This window comes from Gorilla gorilla, chromosome 22 (assembly GCF_029281585.2).
Source record: "Gorilla gorilla gorilla isolate KB3781 chromosome 22, NHGRI_mGorGor1-v2.1_pri, whole genome shotgun sequence".
NCBI lineage: Eukaryota > Metazoa > Chordata > Mammalia > Primates > Hominidae > Gorilla > Gorilla gorilla.
The window spans coordinates 8,338,053-8,353,019 of NC_073246.2; the positions used below are offsets into that span (position 1 = coordinate 8,338,053).

The 14,967-nt window shown below is 40.9% G+C and overlaps 1 protein-coding gene across 1 annotated transcript; it reads right to left on the minus strand.

The window, feature by feature from the left end:
* Window positions 1–10,570: 10,570 nt before the first annotated feature.
* Window positions 10,571–13,065, minus strand: LOC129529383 (eukaryotic translation initiation factor 3 subunit F-like). Its single transcript, XM_063702791.1, has 2 exons — window positions 13,034–13,065; window positions 10,571–11,547 (listed from the first exon to the last, which is right to left on the minus strand). The coding sequence occupies exons 1-2, from the start codon at window positions 13,063–13,065 to the stop codon at window positions 10,650–10,652; spliced, it is 930 nt and encodes a 309-aa protein (XP_063558861.1). The 3' UTR covers window positions 10,571–10,649.
* Window positions 13,066–14,967: the final 1,902 nt, after the last annotated feature.

Consider the following 14,967-nt stretch of genomic DNA (forward strand, 5'->3'; position numbering starts at 1 on the left):
TATGAGTTCCCCGTTCTCCAAAACCAAACCCCATTCCAATTTGTTTTTGTTTTTGTTATTTTGAGACGGAGTCTTGCTCTGTCTCCAAGGCTGGAGTGCAGTGGCGCCATCTCGGCTCACTGCAACCTCCACCTCCCGGTTTCAAGGAATTCTTCTGTCTCAGCCTCCTGTGTAGCTGGGACTACAGGCGCCCGCCACCACGCCCGGCTAATTTTTGTATTTTTATTTTTAGTAGAGACGGGGTTGCACGATATTTGTCAGGCTGGTCTGAAACTCGTGACCTCAGGTGATCCGCCCGCCTTGGCCTCCCAAAGTGCTGGGATTACAGGCGTGAGCCACGGCTCCCAGCCCCTCCTATTTTTAAAAAATTTGTCTAGGAATATTCAATAAGTGTGAGATTATCTGCTTGTGGTTTTGAATTACAGTATTCTAATGAATAGTTAATTTTGAGGACCTTATCTCTTATCTGTTGTTCGACTTTATATCTGTGCAGAATTGTCTGTTCAGGTTATTTGCGAAATATTAGATTGGATTCTTTTTCTACTTTGTAGTGTTTTTTGTGTACACGTTAGTTGACAACTCCTCGTGAATTACATGATTGCCTGAAATTTTTGCGTAATCTATGGGATGCTTTTTTATTTGGAAAGTAGTTTTCTTTGCTATGCAGAAACTTTTCACTTTGATGTAGTCTCATATGCTTTTTTTTTTTTTTTGCGTTTTATGCGTGTCATAATGGTCACCCATATTAGAAAATATGCATCAGTAACAAAGCACTTAATTTTCAATGAGGTTTTTCTTCCAGGGTGTTTGTTTCTTTTCCTCTTAGCAAAGGTTAGCAGAGATTCAAGTGACCCAAAATATATGCTCAACCTGTGTTTTACTTAAAAACATTTTGTGGTTTATGGTATTTTGTTTTGGCCTTCAGTTGATGGGGGGGGCGGTTGATTTTCATACATCGTGTAAAATAAGGGTCCTGTTTCTGGCTTTTGCATCCGGATATCATTTTTCTCAAAGGTATTCATTGATCAGACTCTGCCTTCCACGTTGTGGTGTTCTTTATCAAAGTCAGTTGACTGTGTCCATATTTGTGTTGTTTTTGTCCTCCCTGTTTTTGTCCATAGTTCTAGATATTTCTTTTTATGCAAGTACCATATATCTACTGCATAACTACAACTTGGCAATTTAATTTGATATCAAGGATTGTGGGTTCTCACTTTGATTGTATTTCTCAGGATTCCTTTAGATATTCATTGCTTTTGTGGTTCCCTGTGATTTTTAGCACTATGTATTTATTTCTGTTAATTTTTTTACAACATAAAGGGCCATAATTAGGGGTACGTTTTTATACATATAAATTGGGTAATGATAAATCAGGGTACTTAGGATCTCTATTCCCTCATACAGGTGTTATTTTTGTGTAAAGAGAACATTCAAAATTCTCCTTGCTCTTTAGAAAAATGTAATACGGTTAAGTCCAGTCACCAGGCTGAGGAGAACACTCAGATTTATTCCTTCAATGTTAAGATAACTTTGTTTCCATAACCAATCCTTCTCCATTCCCCTTCTGTCTCCCAGACTCTGGTAACCAATATTCTGCTTTCTACTTCTTTAAGATAAACATCTTAAGATTTCACATGCGTGGTATCATGCAGTGTTTGTCTTTCTAGGCCTAGCTCATCACATTTAACATAATGTTTTCCAGGTTCATCTGGGTTGCTCTAAATGGCACTGTTTGATTATTCTGATAGCCGAAGAATATTCCCCAGTGTATGTATGTGAGAGTTTCTTGATCTCTTTATCTGTGGGTGAACAGGTAGGTTGAATGTATAGCCAGTAGTGGGACTGCTAGATATTATGGTATTTCTTTTTTTTCCTATTGTTTGCAGGACCCCCAACTGTTTTTTATAGTGTTAATACCAATTTACATTTCCACAAACAGTCCCCCTTTCTGGAAATTCATACCAGGAATTTTCTTTTTAAATATTTTAATATTTTTGTGATGTTCATTCTAGTTGGAGTGAGATAAGATCTGAGTGTGGTTTTGATCTACATTTTTCTCATGAGTAGTAATGTTAACCACGTTTTTATAAATGTTGAATCCGTTTTCTGTCTTCTTTGCACAAATATCTACTCAGGTTATTTGCCCAATTTTGGTCTGGTTATTTCTCTGTTGTTTTGGTTTTTTGCCAGCTGTTAGTGTTACTGGCTTGTGCCTTTTCAAAAGTAACCTGTTATCCACTGTATGTTTGCCCAAGCTTTTCTTATAAGTTTTAGTATGCCTTTTCATTTTGTTCGTTGTTTCTTTCCTTTTTTGGGCACAAATTCTTCAGTTTGATGCGGTCCCACATGTGTATAATTTCTTGGTTAGTGTGCTATTGGTTACTAATCAAGAAAAAAAAAATCACTGCCAAAGCAGTCCATTGTCAGTGATTTTTCCCTTGTATTTTTGTTACTTTTTGCAAACCATGAGCATACATCCAAGTTTCCCTAAATATACACACACTCGAGGTTGTGTTTATAAGAGCTTTATGGTTGCAAGTTTTGTGAATTATTTCTGTATTATTTAGTACCACACTTTTTGTATTATTTAGTACACTAAATATATTTTGTATTATTTAGTATAAATACAAAATAATACAAAATAAAAATATTTTTTATTATTTAATACACACTATTTGTATTATTTAGTACCACACTTTTTGCAAACCGTGAGTATACATCCAAGTTTCCCTAAATATACACACACTCGAAGTTGTGTTTATAAGAGATGTATGGTTGCAAGTTTTGTGAGTAATCTTTAATCCTTTTGAGTTAAAGTGTTTTTTTTTTTTTGGTACCACAAGAGTCCTGTATTATTTAGTACAACAAGAGTCCTGTATTATTCTTTTGCATATGGATATCTAGTTTTGGAAACCTTCCCCATTGTGTTGTGTTGGTGGTGTTTCGAAAAATGTGTTCACTCTGTGTAAATTTGTGTTTATTATTGAGCGCCCTCATTTTGCTCACTGGTCTGTGTTTCTCTGTGTATGCCAGTAACATATGGGTTGGTTAACTAGGGATTTTTGTTTAATTAGAGCTCAGGGAGTGTGATGCAGCCCATATGGTTTGTATTTCTCAGGATTGCTTTAGAAATTCAGGGTGTTTCATATTCCCACATAAATTTTGGCATTGTTTCTTTGTATTTCTTAAAACACTATTTGCTGTATACTAAGTGTATATAAGTAGAGGGTACAAGGAAGATTTCGATACATATATATATGTTGAGTAATGAAAAAATCAGGTTATTTAGCATCTCTTCACCTCATAGTTACTACTTTTTGAGTGGTGACAACATTCAGAATCTTTCCTTCTAGCTACTTTGAAATATATGATACATTTTTATTAAGGCTAGTCACTCTGCTGTAGAATAGAAGATCAGAATTGATTACTGTCATCTAAGAGTAACTTTGTACCCATTACTGATTCCTTCCCAGACCCTCTCCACCTCCCCAGCAGCCTCTGGTAATCCCTATTGAACTTTCTACTTCTAGGAGATAAAGCTTTTTTCAGTCTACATGTCTGAGATCACGTGGCATGGGACTTTCTCTACCAGGCTCACTTGTTGGACCTGATGTTCTCCAGGTTTCTTCATGTGGCTGCAGATGGCAGGATTTCCCAAAGCTTTATGGCTGAAACATATTCCGTGGTGTATCTGTATGGCAGTTTCTTCATCCCTGCAGCTGTGTGCGGACAGGTAGGTTGGTTTTGTACCTTGGCCACAGTTAGGAGTGCTTTAGTACCCATGGGAAGGCGGGTAACTCTCTTCAACCTAGGGATTTCAAGTGCTTTAATTGTGGAACCAGTGATGGGGCTTCTAGCTGACATGGTAGTTGTACTGTGAATTTTTTCAGGAACCTCTAGCTGTTTTTCATAGTGTGTATACTAATTTACATCCCCACCAATAGCATTTAAGAGGTTTCTCTTCTGTAAGTCTACACTGGCTGTCACCTTTAAAAATTTGTGTTTTGTTTGTTTTTGGTAGTATTCATTCTGAGTGGAATGAGATGGACTCTTAGTGTGGTTTTTGTGGACATTTTTGTGAGGATTGGTGATGTCGAGAAAGTTATTTGAGAAATCCCCACATCGTTTTCCATGGTGTCTGAACTAGTTTGCATTTCTACCAACAGCAGACCAGCATCCTCTCCTCCTCTGCCTCGCTGGCATTCATTCTTGTGGACTGTGTCATAATTGTCATTCTGACCAGTGTGAAATACTATCTCATGGGCCTTTTGCTTTGCATTTCTCTGATGATTACTGAGGTAGAAAAATGTCCTGTCCGTTGGTTGCTATAAACCTTCCTTTGAGATGTGTGTTTTCATGCCCTTTGCCCTTTCTTCACTGAGTTTTCGTTTTGCTGATTTATTTGCTTAACATTTTTGAGGTAGATCCTGGATATCAGACTTCATGAGATGCATACGTGGGGACATTTTCTCCCATTGTGTAGGCTTTCTGTTTACTCTGTTGGTAATTTCTTCTGCTGTTCAGCAGCTCTTTTGTATATTAGGTCCCACTTGTCAATAATTGTTTTAGTTGCACTTGCTTTTGGGGACTTAGGCATATCCATGCTGTGCCAAATCCTCTGTCAGGAAGTGTATTTCCTAGGTTCCCTTGCAGGCTTTTAATAGTTTGAGGTCTTGCATTTACAGCTTTCATTCATCTTGAGTTAATTTCTGTACATGGTGAGACACAGGGGCCCACTGTTTTTCTTCTGCAACTGGCTAGCCATTTTATCCCAGCACCATCTATTGAGAGGAGGGAGTTCTTTCTCCAAAGCTTGTTTGTGTGGCTTTTGTTGAAGATCAAGAAACAGTGTCAACCTGGTGTTTGATGTCCAATGTTCACCAGGCTCCAGGTGGACACCTCTAGAAATAGATCTTTACAGATGAGAATCTGGAACTGGTTTGCTGACCTGTTTTAGTCAGAATGAATTCCTGACCTTCTTGTCGGGAGGAGACAGAAACCTGATCATCTGTAGTGTACGGTGGTATTGTGATTACTTAAATCATCAAATGTGGTTATCGGGAATGATGTGTTTTTTCAAGTGGTATATGAGAGGTAAAATTGCTATTGTAGTTGACTGTTGCAGTTATAATTTTGTCAACATGGTCTGTAAGAGTGCAATGGAGTCGGCCCGGCGCGGTGGCTCACGCCTGTAATCCTAGTACTTTGGGAGGCCAAGGCGGCCGATCATGAGGTCAGGAGATGGAGACCATCCTGGCTAACACAGTGAGACCCCGTCTCTACTAAAAATACAAAAAATTAGCCACGCGTGGTGGCAGACGCATGTAGTCCCAGCTACTCGGGAGGCTGAGGCAGGAGAATGGCGTGAACCTAGAAGGCAGAGCTTGCAGTGAGCCGAGATTGTGCCACTGCACTCCAGCCTGGGCGACAGAGCAAGACTCCATCTCAAAAAAAAAAAAAAAGAGTGCAATGGAAAGCTGGTACAAAATGGACATTGTTTAAAGACCAAAACAACCACACTACTTTGCTAATCCCTATCAGCTAAAGCCTAGAGAATATATGAGGCATAGGTTTACATGGTGTTTGACTAAGGCATGCAGAATATAATCTTGACATAGGCTAAGTTTATCAACATGGATACATAGAGATTCTGAAGTTAAAGTCTTAGCCCAGGAAGTTAGAAGGGGTGCTCAAGTTTGTCTGACAGAAACTGTGAATCCACACTGGCCTGCTTATTTTGAGGTTGTGTTGCCAGAGCTTTCCTAGCATAATAAAGAGAGGTGCATACAAAGGAATAGGAATAGTAGGAGGTGGGGGTAAAAATATCAGGTGTGATCCACATGCCAAGCCGACCCCCACTGTGTCCCACAGGAAGCCCCAGAAGATATTTCTCTAAGAAATTAAGGATTCGTTTGTTGGGGAGGGCTGCTGGCATGCTTGAAAAGTACTGTGACGGCTGAATTTTGTGGGCTTGGGGAGATTGCGGGTTCTCTGATTTCAAGGGGAATGATGTGATCCTAGAGTTGCAAAGAACAAGTGACAGTGGAGGCGCTTATGCTTTGTGACTGCACTAGAGACAAGGAAGGCACAACTAGAATAATGGGGAGCAGGAATGGAGCGGCCAACAGAATATCTGACTGTTAGGGATCTTTGATGAAGGCTGATTCTCAGGGAGTGAACTAGATCAGTGACCAACCATTTGTCTTTATATAACTGGGTAATGTGGATGGATTCTAATAAAGCGACTACTTACAGCACAGCAGGAAAGACACAAAGGAACCAGACAGAAGAGTGTAAGTAGTAAGGGGCCAAGCAGTCACCTGACTAGAGACAGTGCCAGCTTGCCAAGAAGGCCCCAGACAGAAGCTGTGATCTTCAGCAAAGGGACACAGTCTGCCTGTGCTGACCCTGCAGGGGCAGAGGTGGGGGATAAACACACTCTTCTCTCACCTATCTTCTGCCACCCCCTCCATTAGCTGAACCCCAGTAAAAGCATGAGGGTAAGGGAGATCTCTGCAGTATCCAATTCAGGTGAGTCTCCTAAGGAAAAAAGCAGAACGTAGAAAAATTAAGAGTGGGTCTAGGGAATAAAATAGAGATATGCACCGGAGTATGATGATGTGTCTGGGAAAGAATATACAAATACTTTTAAAATTACTAGACAATAAACCTGAGATGACACTAATACAGGTAAATCTCATTTAATGGTAACATATTCCAAGAAATGCATCATTACGTGATTTTGTGGCTGTGCGGACACCATAGAGTGTAGTTTATACAAACGTAGACAGTGTAGCCTACTACATACCTAGGCTATATCGTACAGCCTATTGCTCCTGGGCTACACACCTGTGCAGCATGTCACTGTGCTGAATACAGTAGGCCAGTAGTCCCCAACACCCAAACCATGGACCAGCACCGGTTCGTGTCCTGTTAGGAACTGGGCACAAAGAAGGAGATGAGTGGCTGGCCAGCCGAGCATTACTGACTGAGCTCCGCCTCCTATCAGATCAGCAGCAGCATTAGACCTTCACAGGAGCGCAAACCCTATTGTGAACTGCACATACAAGGGATCTAGGTTGTGTTCTCCTTATAAGAATCTAACTAGGCTGGCTGCTGTGGCTCACGCCTGTAATCCCAACACTCTGGGAGGCCGAGGCAGGTGGATCACAAGGTCAAGACAATCCTGGCCAACATGGAAACCCCATCTCTACTAAGAATACAAAAATCAGCTGGGTGTGGTGGCGCATGCCTGTAGTCCCAGCTACTCAGGGGGCTGAGGCAGGAGAATCACTTGAACCCGGGAAGCAGAGGTTGCATTGAGCCGAGATTGTGCCACTGCACTCCAGCCTGGCGACAGTGGGAGACTCAGTCTAAAAAAAAAAAAAGAAAAAATAGAATCTAATGCCTGATGATCTGATGATGTGAGGTGGAACAGTTTCAGCCCAAAGCCATCCCCACTCCGTGGAAAAATTATCTTTCACAAAACCAGTCCCTGGTGTCAAAACTTTGGGGACCACTGCTGTAGGCAGTTATATCACAATAGTAATATCTAAACATGGAAAAGATACAGTAAAAACATAGTACATTGGGAGACCGAGGCGGGCGGATCACCTGAGGTCAGAAGTTCGAGACCAGCCTGACCAACATGGAGAAACTCCATCTGTACTAAAAATACAAAATTAGCTGGGCGTGCTGGCATGAGCCTGTAATCCCAGCTACTCGTTAGGCTGAGGCAGGAGAGTCACTTGAACCCCAGAGGCAGAGGTTGCAGTGAGCCAAGATCGTACCATTGCACTCCAGCCTGGGCAACAAAATAAAACTCCTCAAAAAAAAAGAAAGAAAGAAAAAAATATATATATATTACAAAAGTTAGAGAGAGTGGTACACCAGTATAGGACACTTAGCATGAACAGAGGTTGCAGGACTGGCAGTTGCTGTGATGAGTCAGTGAGTACTTGGTGAGTGAATGCGAAGGCCTAGGATATTACTGTACATAACTATAGACTTTATATGCACTGTACACTTAGGCTACACTAAATGTATTTAAAATTTTTCTTTCTTTAACAAGTTCATCTTAGCTTATTGTAACTTTATAAACTTTTAATTTTTTTAACATTTTGATTCTTATAATAACACATCTTAAAACAAAAACACATTGAACAGCTGTACAGAAATACTTTATATCCTTATTCGATAAGCTTTATTTATTTTTATTTTTTATGTTTTAAACTTTTTTGTTAAAAACATACAAACACACACACTAGCTTAGCCCTGTAAGGGTCAGGATAATCAATATCACTGTCTTCCATCTCCAAATCTTGTCCCAGTGAAAGGTCTTCAGGGTCTTCAAGGGCAATAACGTACATGCAGCTGTCATCTTCTATGATAACAAGGCTTTCTTCTGGAAGAACTCCTGAAAGACCTTCCCGACGCTGTTTTATAGTTAATTATTTTTAATGAGTAGAAGTACTACACTCTAAAATATGAATAAAATGTATAGTATTGTAAATACTGTTGATCCTTGAACAGTGCAAGGGTTAGGGGACCAGCTCCTGTGCAGTTGAAAATCCATATATAACTCTGGGCTATCCCCAAACTTAACTACTAATAGCCTATTAACTGCAAGCTTTGCTGATCAAATAAACAATTAATGCATACTTTGTTAATTGTATACTGTATTCTTATAATAAAGAGAAAAGAAAATTCTATTAAGAAAATCATAAGGAGGAGAAAATATGTTTACTGTTCATTAAGTGAAAGCGGATCATCATAAAGGTCTTCGTCTGCATATTCATGTTGAGCAGCCTGAGGAAGAGAAGAGGAGAAGTTGATCCTGTTGTCTCAGGGGTGGGAGAAGCAGAAGGAAATTTGCATATAAATGAACTTGTGCATTTCAAATCCATGCTGTTCAAGGAGCAACTGTACATAAACTAGTCACATGGTCATTTATTATTATTACCAAGTATGACATATGGTACATAATTAGATGTGCTAACCTTTAATGCCACTGACAAATGTAGTGGGTTTGCTTATACCAGCCTCACTGCAAACACATGAGTAATGCGTTGTGCTATGATGTCATCATGGCCACAGTGTTACTAGATGGTAAGAATTTTTCAGCTCTGTTATCTTAAGCGACCACCATTGTATGCAGTATAGCATTTACCAAAAAACCATTATGCCACACAGGACCATATTTGGGGCTTTTAGTGTCCCCTGTCCCCAAGATCCTTCTATTCAAAATGTGAGCTCATGCATGGTTTAAAATTTGTGATGGTGTGCAGTGGACACATGGGGGATTGACATATTTTTTTTCTTTACTTTTGAATAGTTGGATTTTTTTTTTTTCAAGACAGAGTCTCACTCTGTCGCCCAGGCTGGAGTGCAGTGGCGCGATCTCAGCTCACTGCAAGCTCGCAAGCTCTACCTTCTGGGTTCATGCCATTCTCCTGCCTCAGCCCCCTGGGTAGCTGGGACTACAGGTGCCCACCACCAGGCCCAGCTAATTTTTTATATTTTTAGTCGAGACTGGATTTCACCGTATTAGCCACGATGTTCTTGATCTCCTGACCTCGTGATCCGGCCACCTTGGCCTTCCAAAGTGCTGGGATTACAGATGTGAGCCACCAAGCACAGCCGAAGATAACTTCTTAAAATAGACACAAAGTATGAAAATACTTGTAGCCCAAGTAAATTCTTATTAGAGGGAATCCACTGAAGAGGAGTAATCATATGCATACAATGACATGTTATATAATAGATGTTAGTCAGCTGATACTTGTTCAATGGGCTCATGGACAAATGCACATAATATTAAGGTTAGAAGGTATTCACGACTTTACATAATCAAATTGTATCTGGACCAATGTAGAACAACTAAGGCTAATATGACAGCCTTCCCTCAGGGGCTACCCAGTCAACTTGCAGATTGACGACATTGAAACCCATCCCTCAGGGATTTTGTTCTCACCGAAATAGACACTTATTCTGGGTACGAACTCACCCTTTACATTTGCAATTGTTCTGCTGGTACTACCATGAGTGAACTTAAATAATTTGTTATTCACCATCATGATATCCCATACAACATTGTTTTTGACTAAGGAATTCATTTCACTGCAAAAAAAAATATGGTATTAGGCTCATGTTTGTGCAATTCATTGGATTTACAACATAATCCCCATCACCTAGAAGAATCTGACATGATGGAATGGAATCATGTAACTCAGTTAATGCTCCCAGCTGGTAAACAACACATAGTGAGGTTGGGATGTTGTCCTACAGTGTGTGGTATAAACTTAGAGTCAGTGACCACCGTGTAGTGTTATTTATCTTACAACAAAAACACATGAATCTGAAAGTCAAGGGGAGGGGGCTCCCTGCACTATTATGCCTAATTTACACTTGCAGACTTTTTCTTCCCTTTTGTGAAACTTTGGGTTCTCCTCATTTAGAGATACTGATTCCCCAGGGAGGAAACTAACTTCTTTTTTTTTTTTAATTTACAAAAGGTAGGCTACGTTTATTAGGGTCACACACAGTTGACTGTCTCAGTGTGACTCAAGACCACAAAAAAACCATTTTTCCTTCACTTCTGAGTCCTGGGGTTAAGACCTAGACCAGCAAGCATACTGCTTGGGGTCCCTTCACAGGTTTACAAGTTTTTCATTGAGGGCAATCTGTGACTGTGTGAGGTTGGCCAGGTAGGTCACCATCAACAGGTCATTGATGTTGCTGTGGAGCATGGTCTCGAAGTCATCGGGAACTATTTTTGGTACTTGGTTAACCAGGCTCATCAGGAAGTGGCCCACCTTCCTGATGGTATTGTCAGCTGACACCTTTCCAGATAGTATATCCTCTGCATATTGCAACACTATGCTCAGGGCATCCTGGATGCGAGCTGATGCCCTTCCTACTTGCTGCAAGTCACTTGAGAGTCCAACCACTCTGTTGGGGCTAAAGCAGGTCTTCATGATCAGGTCAACTCTGATGCATTCCGTGTCATAGTATGCGTATTTCACTGTCAGAGGTGTGAACACTCCCACGGTCCTCCCAGGGACACCCATTAAAGTGCTGACATAGGCTTTGATGCTCATATGGCCGTTCTGGAGACTTGTGTCCACAGTGAGGTGGATGGGGTTGGGGGCCTCTCGGCTGTAGTACTCATGGATCAGCACAGAGTGCTCTGTGATGTCATGGCCTGCAGCGTACCACCCCAAGATGAGCTCATTTGGAGAAACTTTTTTATGCAGTTCATACATGTTCTTAGCAAATTCCATGTCAACAGCCACTTCATCTGACTCATTGTGTGACACTGAAAAGCAATTGGTGACCTCCACTGAGTGTTTATTGACAGTTCCCAACAGGGTCCCAATAACTCGGGCAGCACCCTTGTTGCATCTCTCATAGCTGTCCACAGTGGAGGCCAAAATGACTGGGTGCAGCCTGACCACACGGCCACCAGGGAAGGGCCCTGGAAGAGCAGGACCAGGCAGAGCGGGTGCTGGGGTCTGTGCTGGAGCTTGCGCTGAGGCCAGGGTCTGGCTTTAGATGACAGGTTTCATTAAGTGGAAGCTGAAATACCATTTGGGGATATTTAGTTCTTCTTGAAACTAACGGTAAAGAAAACAGCAGACCTATTAACAGGTAATTGATCTAGAGATAGCCAAGGTGAAATTGGGTTTCTCTATTCAGTACAGGCAGGGAGGACTATGTGTGGAACACAGGATTATCTCAGTCATTCCATGTGTGCTAGTACATGAAAGAGATGAGCAGTTGTAGTGCTGTTCACTGTGCAAAAGTATCCCTTCTTCCTAACGTGGGAGGGCTGCTTTTGCAAATATGGCTGTGCTATTTCTCATTGGTCCTGCCTCTTCTGTTCTTGGAATCAAACTCAGTCCATGACAGATCCCACTACTAGCTGAATTTCTTTATTAGTCCTATCACAAATGAAATTTTGTATTAGCACCTCAGGGGATTTCTTTAATTTTGCAAAAGTATGTCATCCTAATTTATTATTTTTTTCCTAAGATCTGGCAATGAGCATCGGTTCTCTGCTTCCTATCTTACCCTGCTCACTCACAGCTGCTTCAGGTGACCTCCTTTTTAGGTTCAGAGTTATGGCTGACCTCTGCTTTAATCAAAACGAATGTATTTTGGTTTCTCATTTTGCTTATTGCTTCTATCTTCAAATTAGAAATCCTAGAGCTCATTAGATTTACTTTTATGTTTATTTTTGAAAGAGCATCCTGCTCTGTCACCCAGGCTGGAATGCAGTGGTACAATGACTGCTCATTGCGGCCTTGACCTCCTGGGCTCAAGTGATTCTCCTGCCTCAGCCTCCTGAGTAGCTGGGATTACAGGCACCTGCCACCACACCTGGCTAATGTTTGTATTTTTAGTAGAGACAGGGTTTTACCATGTTGGCTAGCTGGTCTCGAACTCCTGATCTCAGGTGATCTGCCCACCTTAACCTCCCAAAGTGCTGGGATTACAGGTGTGAGCCACCGTGCCCAGCCAATTTTTATGACCATGAATGGGGACAGATTTCTTAAACAGATCACAAAGAGCCATAGACTTAAGGGAATAAATTGATAAATTAGACTATATTCAAATTAAGAATTTCTGTTTATTAAGAGACATCACTAAGTGACAAGACAAGTTGCAGAGTGGAAACAGATCTATGAACACATAGAACTGACAGAGGGCTCACATCAACAATGTGTAAAGAGCTCTTAAAAATCACTAAGAGAAAGAACAATGGGTAAAACACTTAAATGTGTAATTTATAAAAGCAAAACTTGAATGTGTTCAGCTTTCTTAATATTCATGTAAATGCAAATTAACATCACAACAGGATAACATATCCTCCAAAACGGCTAAAATGTAAAAGATAGAACACCAAGTGTTGGAGAGAATCTGGAGCAACAAGAACTCTCATCACTGCTGGAGGGGATACTGTGTTTGGCATTGAATAAAGGTTCTAGAAAGGAGCACATTTAGGACTCAGGTATTTCACTCTTAGGATAACAGAAACGCATGCACATCTGCATCAAAAGACATCTATGGAAATGTGTGTGGCATCATTCTCTGTCATTGGAAAAATATCTTGAAACAAAACCCAAATGTGACTTCTGTTTTCCAGCTTGGAAGCTGTCACTCCTGTCCTCACAACAACAACAAAAAACACCTTGAACAAACTGAAAATTACAACTTTTCTTAGATCCATCAGAGACTTGAGGTTAACAGGGCAAACTGTTATCCCCCAAATTGGAGAGGCAGTGAGTCCCAGCCTAACAGGATCGGAGGCTGGCCAGTGGAGCCAGAAACACGGTGGGAAGACTTACATGTAAACAACAAATTGCTGGAGGCTCCATGCACATAAACTTGAGAATTAAGAATTAAGGGAGCCCAGTCTTAGGGGGCCCTACACTTTCATGAACCTCCAAGAGCTCTGCCAGACGCTCTTATGCACATCAGAGAAAAATTCTCTCTTGCTTCCCACAGGGAAGGGGAAAAGTAACTACTTTGAAATACGCCCTGGGTGTTCCGTTCTCCTTAGCAAAAGCCTGCCCCAGGGAAACTATATCACAAGAGTCTAACCACCTTGGGCTTTAGCAGGACCTAACACATGTTAGAATAAGAATAAAAGTTGCATCAAACTTTTCTTCAGAACCCATGCAAGCAAGCAAGAAAATTCCACCAACCTAAAAATCTGTATCCTGCAAAATTATCTTTCCAAAGTGAAGAAAAATAAAGACTTTCTCAGAAAAACACAAATTTGTTGTTAGTAGATCTGTCAAAATGTTAAAAGAAGTTATCCAGAGAGAAGAAAATGATATAGGCTAAAAACTTGGATCTACATAAAGAAAAAAGGTTTTAGAGAAGGAAGAAAGGGGCTTCCTGCCTCCCTCCTCCATGGGGCACTGGTGCTATGCCCAGCACCCAGATACCCCTACCCAATGCTGAATAAGAACACAGAGCACCGTGAATGGCTGGCTCTAAAAGGAAAAGTGGAAAACTTGTGTTCTCAACCCACAGCTGCTACTGCTACATTTAAAGACACTGCAGTGAACATTGTAAGTTCTCTGGTTCATGGAGGGAGGAATCTATTCCAAAGACTCTGAGAAAAACTGTAAATTAAACAAAAATATGGTGAAAGCTGGTTCCTGAGCTTTATTGATGTTAATAATGCACCTTATTGGCCAGGCACAGTGGCTCATGACTGTGATCCCAGCACTTTGGGAGGCCAATGTGGGAGGATCACAAGGTCAGAAGATCGAGTCCAGCCCAGCCAACATGGTGAAACCCTGTCTCTACTAAAAATACAAAAATTACCTGGGTGTGGTGGCACGTGCCTGTAATCCCAGCGACTCAGGAAGCTGAGGCAGGAGAATCACTTGAACCTGGCAGGTGGAGGTTGCTGTGAGCTGAGACGGCACCACTCCACTACAGCCTGGTGACAGAGGAAGACTACCTCTCAAAAAACAAACAAAGAAAAAACAAAAACAAAAAAACAAAAAACTGGTCACCTTTTCACCATATACAAAAATTAACTCAGGTTGGATTAAATATTTAATTTTAAGACCTCAAACTACAATAATCCTAGAAGAAAAACTTCAAAAGTACCATTCTGGATATGGGCTATGGGAAATAATTCATCTCTAAGTCTTCAAAAGAAATTGCAACAAAAACAAAAGTTGACAAATGGGACCTAATTAAACTAAAGAGCTGCCACACAGCAAAGGAAACCATCAGCAGAGTAAACAACCTACAGAATGGGGGAAATTATTCACAAACTATGCATCCAACAAAGGTGTAATATTTAGAATCTATAAGGAACATAATTCAACAAGCAAAACACAACCCCATTTAAAAAGGGGCAAAAGACATAGACACTTCTCAGAAGGAGACATACACGCAGCCAACAAACATGAAAAAAATGCTCATCATCACTAATCACGA